This window comes from Pyxicephalus adspersus, chromosome 12 (genome assembly GCF_032062135.1).
Source record: "Pyxicephalus adspersus chromosome 12, UCB_Pads_2.0, whole genome shotgun sequence".
NCBI lineage: Eukaryota > Metazoa > Chordata > Amphibia > Anura > Pyxicephalidae > Pyxicephalus > Pyxicephalus adspersus.
The window spans coordinates 43,114,531-43,126,550 of record NC_092869.1 but is presented as its reverse complement, the minus strand read 5'-3'; the positions used below and the strand labels follow the sequence as shown (position 1 = coordinate 43,126,550).

At 43.0% G+C, this 12,020-nt stretch overlaps 1 protein-coding gene across 1 annotated transcript in view; it reads right to left on the bottom strand.

Moving 5' to 3' along the window:
- NRXN3 (neurexin 3) overlaps positions 1-12,020 on the bottom strand; it is a gene marked incomplete in the record, with an annotated part of 200,881 nt that overhangs the window by 42,059 nt on the left and 146,802 nt on the right. Inside the window, 1 exon segment of the mRNA XM_072427916.1 lies at positions 3,273-3,444. Within this exon segment, the coding sequence (XP_072284017.1) occupies positions 3,273-3,444 (172 nt within the window).

The window sequence follows — 12,020 nt, the reverse complement described above, 5'->3', positions numbered from 1 at the left end:
GTGGCCAAACATCACCTCATGATACCAAGATAAGTGATGGATGGACACTTGCTATGTGTTACTTAATTTACTGCTCCTGGTTTTCAACATTAATAAACATTAGTACTTTTAGTGGATAGCACTAGGTGGTGACTTCCGCTTGGCTCTGTTGGGTCATTGTAAGTGAACACAAAAAGGAGTGGGGGAACTCCCTCGTGCAGTGGATTGTTCACCTCCAGTATGTACCTGGATGTCATAGTGTCACTAGCTCCGGGCTATAAAGTAGAATTTCGCAGCACAACCATGCTATTGTGCCGCTGCCTGCTGAGATCCGTCTGCTGCTTTTGTTCGGAGCTCTGATTGATTCATGGTTAATTATGACAATTATCACCGACTCCGCTGTGTTGTCAGAGTGCAACAGGTGGCCTCATTACTCCTGCTGCCCACGTGGCTTCAGGTCTGAAATATCTACTCAGGTTCTGCATGGAGTCTTATTAACACATCAACCACTTTAAATTCACAAACACTGAGACATACCTGACCCCTTTGGAATACACAAGGACACGCTGACCTCTTTGGAATACACGTAATCCCTTTGGAATACACGGGGACACACCAATCCCTTGGAATACACCAACATCGGGACACACCAGCCTCTCCGAATACATGGGGACACACCATACATGGGGACACACTGTCCCCTGGGAATACACAGACACTGGGACAAACGGACCCCTCGAAATACACAAACTGGGACACATGACCCCCGAAATACACAGACGTCGGGACACACCGAACCCTCAAAAAACACAGACACAGGGAGACAGCAACCTCTCCTAATACAGAGACACTCCAACCCACCCCCTTAATATTAGGACACATGGACCACTCCTAATAACACAACACCTTCAATACACAAATTCCAAGGTAATCCTTCACAATATGGACTAATGGCTTTTTTCCTTCTACTTTTCTGTACTCTCCAGCACAAATCTTGGTCATGTAGCTGACCCCCAAAGGTCTGCACTTGGCGTACACCTAGCTGTAGTCAGTGTGATCTCTCATGGTGGCCACGTTTCATCTCAGGATTAGTCAGAAGTTCACAGTCTGCCCTGAACAGCATTTTGGCTTCTAAGAAGCTTTTAAAGTGATGAGCAAAAGAGGCTCTTTGATAGCGGTAATAGTATTCAGCTTGTCAGATCACAGGCAGAAGAACAATGATCGAGCAGAGAAGGAGGTTGTGGCAGTAAAAGGCTGGCTGTGCCCGCTACTATCTGCAGTGCCAGTAAGTTACTGTCATCATACTTTGCTCATAAGGAAAGTCTGCTTCTCTCGTTAAGGGGAAGGTTATATACTTTCAGCTAGGAGGTGTATAAAAACATGAGCCATCGGTTTTGCGTCTATAAATATTTAATTCACCATAGACATCCAACGTAATAAACCACCGGCTTTTGGGGGCTGTAAAGGCCTCCTTTATTAAGGTCAGGACTTAGCAGCTCATGATACCTGACCACTAGTAAGGACACATTACTCCAGGTATTCCCAGTTCAATCAAATCTGTAGAACCGAAATGTGATGGCTTATTACATTGGATTTCTGTCATGAAAAAAATATTTTTAGACTCCAAAACATATTGGTATCTAATTCCTGTCATCCTACACCTCCTACATAGATATACGGGAATGGGACAAACAAGCAACATTAATTACTATTCACAATTTTTACTGTATAATCTTGGAGCTTAAAAGTGGAATTACACCTTGAGTTCATGGCACTGTTGTATGGGTTGGTAATATTCCCGTGATGAGCTTACAATATTAGGAAAAAAAGATCTAACAGACATATCTATCTATTAGACTTGATAGAAAAACATATTGTATCAGCAGTTCTCCTATATAAAAACCTAGAAGTAACACAGCGGTTCTAGTGATAGAAGGGCTTGTTCAGTCAGTGTTCCGGTGCACCATTCCCTAAAGAAACAAAATCAGAATTGGATACAGGATCTCAGTCACGCTGCATAAGGCACATTTGCAGTAAATTGGCCTCACATACTTTTACGCTGGATAGAAGAAGCAGCTTATACATTATTAGAAGAAATGCCTGTCAACTGCTTGCTGTCTAAACTTCATATAAACAGAACAGCCTCAATATACAAACCCAATTCTTTGGCCACCATTCGGTGTAGTACCCAATTGGAAAACATTCTGCAATATTCTGACTGCCCCAAATGTCCAATATTTTACCAGTCAAATACTTATCATCACAGCTTTTTGATTCAATAATCCTAGATATCCCCTATAAATCAGAGAGTATGTGAGACCCCTTCAAATATTAGAGTTCAAGTGTCCCTGGTGAGGGAGAAGACATTGTAGACATTTGCGCTCTTCCAATCACAGTTTGGTGAAGACCCTTTTCTGTTCCCCAATGACTGTGCTGGTTGTGTACAAAGCCAGTTTTGCCTAATTTAACCTTTAGAATAATTATTTGTCAGCAGGTTGGGCAAATATCTTTAAAGATCTCCTCTGACACTTTTCCATGTGAGTGCTCCTAAACTTTGAGCTCCTGAGTACCCAAGATATTTCCCTTCCCTGGAAATTATATGAGGAGTGGATGCATGGAATCTGTACCATTCAAGGTACTTCCATAAGGGCCCATCTTCTCTGCAGATGGTACAGAGAGGTGCTCAGTAAAAGACCAATACGTAGCTCCTTGTTTCTATGAATCTCTATCTTCTTGTAGAACTAACAATCTTCTACTAACAATCCTATTGAGCAACATCTGGAGAACCCCAGATTCCTGAGCCCCACTGCTACAAAAGCTACATCTCATTTTCTGGTAATGGACGCCATGTAATGAGGATAAGGTTATTCCCTGGGAGGTAATTTCCTGGAGCTGGAGCCCGATCCTCCAAAGCTCGGCATTCACTGCCCTAAAACTGCCTTTACATTCTGTGAATAAAGTTCAGTCAGCAAATTCTAGAACCATTGATCTCCATCCAAGTGTGAACTTTATTGCCTTCCGGAACGAGTGCCAGCACCGTCGCCCGGGAGCAGTTACCGGGCCTGATTTCCGGACCTTCACATCTTCCAGTATAAAATCAATAGGGACTGATTTATATCAGGATAAAAGTCCTTCAATGTGGTGTGCCTACTACCTCATCGTACAGCTGCCTACTAACCTGTCATGTCCTTGCCCTGTTACTGTTATAGAACCTCAATATGGTGCAAATATCACCCCACCATGGTAATAAAAGCTGCATCCCCTAATACACCGCACTGGTGTTGTATGGTTACCTCCAGGGTAGTACTCATTCACTGGCCAGTTATCCACTTGTAGAGTTGCGTTGCCTCCATTCCGGGTGTATTTCACCACGTGATATTTACCGTCATTCACTGGGGTGCTCTCTTCTCGGATCGAGATGTCCATCAAACCAATATTAAAAGTCACACCAACTTTGCCTTGTTCCTGTGAAAAAAGCGAGAGATAATTAGCATGAAAAGAAAGAATTACAAAGTAACTGTGCATGAAAATTTACCTACACACCCCCATATATCACCCTACCACCACTGTTTTTTCTTTGACCTTGATTCCATAGCAAGGAACAAGCTTTTAATACTCTCGGTTAGATCATCACTAGCCTTTTAAAATCTTGCAGCTAGCACTGATATTGGCATGCCCATAGAACAATATGTTTAAATGCATTAAATGCAAAATGTATGCATACATGGAGTTCTATAGTCCAGAAGAGCAGATCTCAGGAAGGGCTGACAACACTACTTGGAATTTCAGAGCACCATCAACAGCCATCAGCTCAATCCAGGAAGTTAGGAGCTGCTTGAATTTCTTTTTTTTTTTCTGCACTTAAAAAACACAAGGAAGTGTGCACAGAAAAAAAAATATGCATTTCATTTGCCCATTACTGATTTAAACACATGATGTAATACTGGTACCGTACAATTACTGGCCTGGTTACAGGAATGCCAGTCTACCTTTACTACATCCTGCTACCATCTGGTACAGACATGACATCAACTCCCTCATCATCACATTTTTATTATACAGTATTTATATAGTGCCAACATATTACATAGCGCTGTACGAAGTCCATAGTCATATGTCTTTAATGCCTACCATAGTCATATGTCTTTAATAGAGTTTAAGGTATTTTTTTTTTTAGGCGGAAGCCAATTAATCTAACTGCATGTGTTTGGAATGTGGGAAGAAATGGGAGTACCCAAAGGAATCCCACACAAACACATGCAAACTTCATGCAGATAGTGCCCTGGCTGAGATATGAACCTGGAACCTAGCGCTGCAAAGGCCAGAGTGCTAACCACTAAGCCACCTTGCTGCCTGTTGATGCATTTACAGCCATAACTCTGACCATATGAATGGTATAACATCAGATCAGCTCCATACTTATTAGTGATCAGTGCCTTTGTGGCCCCCTGTTACCTTAGACCAGAGACACCATCTCAGTGCGGTTGTCTGGTACAGCCTTTTAAGACCTCCAGACCTGCCTATTTGAAACAGCTGGCATTGCAGGGCATTCAGGGAAGAGTTGGGACTCATCACTATGAAAGTTGTATCCATCCACTTGTTCTCGTGTTCTTCTGATTTTGTTCTTCATTTCTTTATTGTACCGCTTTTAGCCCCTTCCCCATAGAGCAGCAGAGCCATAAAACCCAAAACTACTTCGCTTGTATATTTTTACTGTACAAAGCAGATGGAAAGTCAATGTAGTGACAACCCTGCTCAATATTTGGCTCATTTGTGTGGACAACCTACAAAAGACAATGGAATAGCATTCTCTGAGCTTAAAGGATAGCAACAAACCTGAAAGTGTCTTCATGTATTTAGGATTTCCTACAAATGCGAAAAACAACTTTTTTAACACACAAGGAACTTAAGTCCCAGATTCAGACCCCCTGTTGAGTGTTACTGGGGGCACATTACCATACATTCTATGTTATCACAAGTTGTAGTAAGCCATTCCAGAATTCACAATGATGAATCTTTAAATTCATCCGCAGTTCTATAATGCACAGATGGATTGCAAAGGTTTAATTCTGCTGAACCGCACACTTTTTTTTGTCAATAACTGGAAGGTTTAAAGCTTTCAGATCAGCATGATAGCCAGTAAACTAGCATTTCCAGAAAAAGAGGTCAACATTGAGTGCCCCCTTTCTGAAATATGCAGAAGTATTGTAAATGGGGCAATGGCTTCTCTCATGGGGATTTCGCTGCCGCAGAACAGTTTAAGGATGAGCAGACAGCCAATCTCACATAGTAAAAATCTGAATACATTTAATTCCAATTGAGTATAAATGTTACGGTTTCATCCTCTGCCTCTGCTCTAGTTACTGCTGCCAGGGGACCAATCTAGCGCCACTTGCAGTTATGATTCAGGAGACATCTGGGATGTGGCGCAGACAGCGCCGTGGATCACATAAATGCAAATGTGATCAGACCTTAAGACTTTCCTATCAAGCATGCAAAGATTTAAGGTGGTATCTGCAGGAGAGCCAACCTGTGCCAAGAACAGCCTGTCTTTCCTTCATCTCTATCATCTGTCCCCCTCTCTGCAGACAGACTTTGTCTTTTTTTAAGGCTACACAATGCAAAAATTCCTCATTCGCCTTGCAGTTTCCAATTCCTTGCAGTACAGACACTTCAAATGTTTGGGTAAAGGTAGCAAGATGTTAGGTAAAAAGAATTTGTGTTATGCATCAGTCTGCTCTTTAACACTGCGAGCTTGCTTTATATGCAGCAGAATTACTTTTACAGCTTACCAAGCTGTGCGGTAAGTCAAAGCAATCAATCGTGAATCCAGAGCATTCGTCTTCCTAGTCTAAGCTGCTGGTTGGCTGGGAAAACCACCTAAAACATCACAAAGCTCTTAAATAAGCTGATCATTGAAATGATATGGCAGGTAATCTTCAATATAGTCAGCTGCCTAATGGACAAATCCAATCCTTCTGAATGAGATCTAATTGGCTTTGACCTGGGGGCTGGGATCATACAAGTCTTGGCTTCAAGCCAGAGGGGTGAAAACACAAAAGCAGGCAGTAGGGAGGTAAGAGGTACACCTACACACATCTGTATATGTACCACACAGACCTGTAACCCTGTCACTCCGCATGAAAGTAATGCTGCATGTAAGAGCAGAGACGTATTTCCTGGGCATTAGAGGAAGATTACATATGATTACATGAAATTTGTCATCCTTGTGATCTGCACCCATCAAACCACCCACGCACAGAACATCACTCAACAGCATCCTGCAAGAGGTTCTTAATGTCATTGTCAGCCATCAGCCAAAGAGTTACACAGAGAGAAAGGCAGCACCAACAATCCCACATAGGATGCAGAGCAGCATTGACGGCCCCACACTGAGCACTGAGGGTCACTGAGATGTATCCCACATTGGTAAGAAAGGGGCAAACCCTGGAAGTTGCACATTGGGCAAGGAAAGGTGGCACCTGAGTGTGGTACACATGCCACTGAGTAGACAGCAGCTGAGCACTTTACACATTGAGCAGAAAGAGGAGGCAGCTGATTGGGCAGAGAGGGGTAACGGGAAAGTCGCACATTGGACACAGATAAGGGGCACTTGAGAATTGCATATGAGGGAAGAGAAAGGCAGTGCCTGAGAGTCACACATAGGGCAGAGAGAGGTACCGGACAACCATATACATGGAGAAGAATGGGAACTGCAACAGAATGGAAGGGACAAGTAATTGGCTCAGTAGGGTAATCATTCCATTCCATACCTGTATGATTCATTCCCATCCCTGGGGACAGGAGTACAATGAAGGGCAGCAAATGTGCTCAATGGGAAGGTGCAGTCCTGTCCTGACCTGAATCTCCATATTTCATTAGATACTTAGGGGTATTATTATCACATGTATACTACTGGCCCATTTCAGTTTCTCCAATGGAGATATTTTACCCTAAAGAGAACTTCAACGAAAAAAATATATTGCAAGGTAAACAAAAGAAATTTACCACTTTGGCTATTGGAAATAACAGACCACTTGATACATAAAATTCTCTTTTATTAAGCACTTTACCTTCAACTGTGGAAAGTGTTCTCTGCTAATTTCTTACATACTTTCATTTTACTACCTGGTGCAGCGCCCCCCTTTAAGAAGGGATCTGTCTAAAAATTTAAAGTAGATCGGAGCAGTAATTTATGGTTTTGTGCCATTTTAATCCACATGCAAAGAACTTTGGGCTCCTTGCTCCATTTCAATTGGCTCTCACTCTTCGTACAGAGCTTGGCTACAATCCAATTCTCATTAAACCTGTAAGCTCAGGCAGGACCCGGGTGAATCCTGCGGTTTATCACTGACAGCTCAGTCATTAAAGAGAGCTTGTCACAGCATCATGATGAATCTGCCTGTAATTAGGCACTTTAGGCTAATCAATTTCAATTTCTACCTTCAGTGCATCACAGGAAATCTATCAAGGGCTCTTCTCACATGCGTGTTCTGTAGGGAATAAATGGCCATGATGGGGTCAGATTCTACAGATGAAGGAAGAGAAGGCATACATACATATGGCAATAGGAGCATCTTGATGGGGTGTAAGATGGTGGACCAGGAAATGGCAGTAAGCATATTTGGATAGAAAGAAGGAGGGTGGGCTGATAGATGGTAGTAAATGTGCCTAGATAGGAAGAAGGAAGGTAGGTATGCAAATACCAGAGGGCACAAAGGATAGTCAGTAAATCTTATAATAAACAATGCTGGTTATATTGTATCTGGAGCTAGACAAGGAGCAAGGTTTAACACCTAGCTAGTGCAGAGATTGTCTGCAGAGCTGCCTTCCTACAGATAGGTCACAAATCAATAGCAGCGGCTGGGTGATAAATTTTCTACTGCCTCTGGAGCAGCTTGATAAATAGCAGTGTGTAGTATTGGCAGGTTATGAGTAGATGAACTCTGGAAGCTGAAGGCATCCATACACTGATAACTCTCATTTCTCATTTTTATCATCACTGCCAACAGAAATATTACAGAACCTTCAGGAGATGCCCAAACTATTAAGCTGGAAGCAGGACTTCTAAAGCAAAAAGCAACACTCTCTCCTGATATACACATAGTCCCCTCTTCCATTCTCCCATGGCACACATGTAGTCCGTTTTGCTCCTTCCATTCTTGCTTGGCACTTAGTTCTCATCCACTCACGCTTGGCACACACATCCTTTGGTGTCTGGTTGACACACACAATAGTCCTTTTCTATTCTCTTCTAGAACAGGGAAAGTTCTTTTCTGTTCATACTTGGAACATGCATAGTCTTCTTCGGCTCTCACCTGGCACACACAAAGTCTTCTCCACTCTCTCCTGGCACAGACATAATCCTCTTCTGTACACACTTGGCACACACATATTCTTCTTTGGCTCTCTTCTGGCACAGACATAGTCCTATGCCAACTCTTCTGCTTTTTACGGGCATACACGGGCCCTCCTCATCTTCTGCACTCTCCTGGCACATAAACATAGTCCTTTGCCATCTCTCTCTCTCTCTCTCTCTCTATACAAATTCTATCTCCTTCTCACAACGTGAAAACTCTTTTTTGAATGGTATTGGAGCAGAACCAAGAAGAGTTGTTTTGATAACAGTCCGATATAGTGGGCAATTATATTGTGTATGGCCTGTACACAGTGTATCTGTCTATTCTGAACGGTGCACTTGTCTGTATTCATGGTTTACTATTTAACATTTTCCAAATTGTAGATCTAACCATCAGCATCCAATTCTGTGCAGACACAACACGCTTGGCCGTCACCTGTGGGCAAAGACAAAATTGGCTGTGTTGCTTTACAAGCAGAGACATTATGTAGAGCTATTCATAATGAATCCTTTTAGAGAACAAAAGACCCTTCTCTATGAATCAATATTGTAGAGTGATAATGCTTCTAGTCTAGGTAACCCATCTGGAAATGGCATTTTACATGTGTGATCCTCCATGCAGCCTGCATGCAGGGAGTCTCTCCAGTCTTCAGGGCTGGCAGTGGTTGAGGAAGCAGTATGAAGTTTAGGCACCAATAGTTCTAATTCTCCACAAGGGTTGGTGCCTATTTCAGCACTGCAGAATATGTCAGGGCTATATAGATATATAAAAATACAATTGAGTTGAATGTTTATCTATGAAATACTACATACTGTACAGTACTGTAAGCTCTGCACACCCTGACCCCCATACAGACCGATCCGCCAGTGACCCTCCATTAACCTCCTAGTGTCTGATATCTGGTACTGCACAAGAAACCTGCACAGACATGATTGCATTTGCTCTCCATACACAGGATCATCTGGTTTGTCCAGGGAATTACATTGTAGTTGTATTATTATACATATGTGTCTGGGATACTTCCTCACCATCAGAGAATCGATGTGTGTGAAATGTGTGACATTCCTGCTCATGTCACAACATTAAAAATTCACCGTGTGTGTTTCCAGGTCTCCCCACGCTGGAGCCGGCTGCAGCCTCACATCCCTCCGGCCTGGAGATCTATTTTAGATCTGTCTGTCAGCCGACCTTGTGCTACAATATCAGTCCAAACAAGGCGTCTGCAGAGCCGGATATCACAAATCTCTCAAGGGAAGCCAACGAGCCCAACTGACATAAAACTATGACCGCCGCAGTGACTCATCCCGCTGTCAGTGCTCGCTACCTCTGAGGCCTGAACCCAAGGACAACACAGAACTGTTCACAGCAATTCTACAAGCACACCAGGGATCAGAAAAAAAATGGTGATGTCGTCAGTGGCAACCACTGAAATTTAATATTCCACTGTCAACTATGCATAGGAAAAAGGAAATAAAAATCAGAAATGCAGGATGCTGTACCCACAACACAAATAGATTGTGCAATAATAAATGTCCAACACAACGGAACAACCAGTCAGCAAAAAGAACCAGTACTAATGATGGGAATCATCACACACATCCTGTTACAGCCAATGCGGTCAGCTTTTGCAGCTTCAGGTAGTAGAGTCAGTGCTCTACCTAACTAAAGGTGGCACAGAATAATTTCCAGTCCTTAGAAGGTGGCACAGATGAGTTGGAGGTCCTTATACAGCATAAAGTAACAAAGCTTACTTCTTAGTGCCTATAACGCAGTAGGTGGCACAGGCCAGATCTCAGTCATTATATCTGGCAAGATGGCAAAGGAACGCTTTCAGACTTTGCACCTTGGCAAATGGCACAGGTCCACGCCTTGGTCATTATATCACTTATGGCTGCTCAGATTGTCCTTATACCACAATAAATGATGTGTAGCAGTGAGGTGGCACAGTTCAACTTTCAATCCTTATTCCACATAAGGAGGCACAGATCTCAGTCCATTTATTGTCTATTGTGACAAAGGCCTTTCTTGAGTCCTTGCACCACATAAAGTTCTGCTTTAAATCCTTATACCACCCAGGGTTAATCTTGGTCACTATAGCACATATTGGCTGCCAGTCCTTTCTTTTACTAAAGGTGAGACAGGTTACAAGGTGGCACAGGTCAGGTCTTAGACCCTATAATGTGTAAACGGACATCTCTTGGTCGACAAAATGTATATCCATATATATATATATATATATATATTCATAATTATGCAAGACAAGATGCCACAGCTCAGTTACAGGTTGGCTGTCAATCTTTAAATCAGACAAGGTGGCATGGGTTGGCTCTTAGTCCTTCTGTCATGCAATATAGCACAGGTCTCATCCTGGACCTTAAACCATGTAAAGGTGGTACAGACCATTTCTTAGTTCATAGGCTACATCAGGCTGCTCTCTTTTTTTCTACCACACAGGGTGGCACAGGTCAGATCCTGGGCCTCATCCAATGCAAGGGGTAAAGGCCTTTTCTTAGTCCTTACGCCACATAAAGGCCTGGGTCAGCTCAGTCTGTACAACACTGGTCGGCTTTCAGTTTCTCCATCATACAGATTGCATAGGTTAGATCTTGGGCATAATAACATTTAAGATTGTAAAGGCCATTTATTAGTCCTTACACCACATCATGTCCGCTCATCACACATGGTGACACAAGTTGGCTCTCAGTCCTCCTTCCATGCAAGATGGCACAGGTCAGATACTTTTATACATGTATGTATAAAATGGTCTGTACCCCTTTATATATGTAAAGGGGTACAGACCATGTCTTAAACCTTACATCACATCAGGTCTGCTCTCTGTCCTTCTACCACATGGGATGGCACAGCTCAGTCTGCACAACACAGGTTGGCTGTCATTCTTTTCATCACACAACGTGACACAGGTTGGCTCTCAATCCTTTATTTTATGCAAGATGACCAAGATCAGATCTGGGCCCTTATACCAAGCAAGGTGGTACAATTATAGATGGGTCTCTTGGTCTTTATAACATATAGAATGGCACAGTTTACCACTCTGTCCATTTCTGTGTGAACTGGCTTGACCTCAGGATGGAGGAAGTCACATCTATGTATCTGTAAGACAATTTTAATTCCATTCCCAATAACAGGTCACAGCTACATTCCATTTATAGTCTAAGCTGGCACAAGTGAGCCATAAGACTTTTGCAGGCAAAGCGAATAGCAGTTTTATGTGGCACAAACAGCAGCTGTACATACCCCGCTCTCCACGCCTGCAAAGTAATGCAAGCAGCAGGAAGACCCCCAGGAGAGGCGGCCTCCTCCAGCTTCTGTGAAAATCAATTCCTGTCTCTTAGAAAGTGTGTTTGAGCCTTTGAAGTTGATAGATGCATGCCGGCCACGTCTGAGAGCCAGGCTGGAGCCGCTGTCTAGATGCCAATTATCCTAGAGGGCTGAGAAGTCAGAGTGACACTCCGGGGTCACCCAGGCACACACTCCAATTCAAAGCCCCGCTCTCTGTTTAATGGAAACACCTTTCTAAGGGGCTCAGCCATATGAACTGCTTCAATTCAATTACCTTCTCAGGACAGAGAGGAGGGGGGACCAGAGACAGAACCGCTGGCCAATCTCATCAGATAGAGAAGACTTAGAGATGTAAGAGAGAGAGAAAGAAAGGGGGAGAAA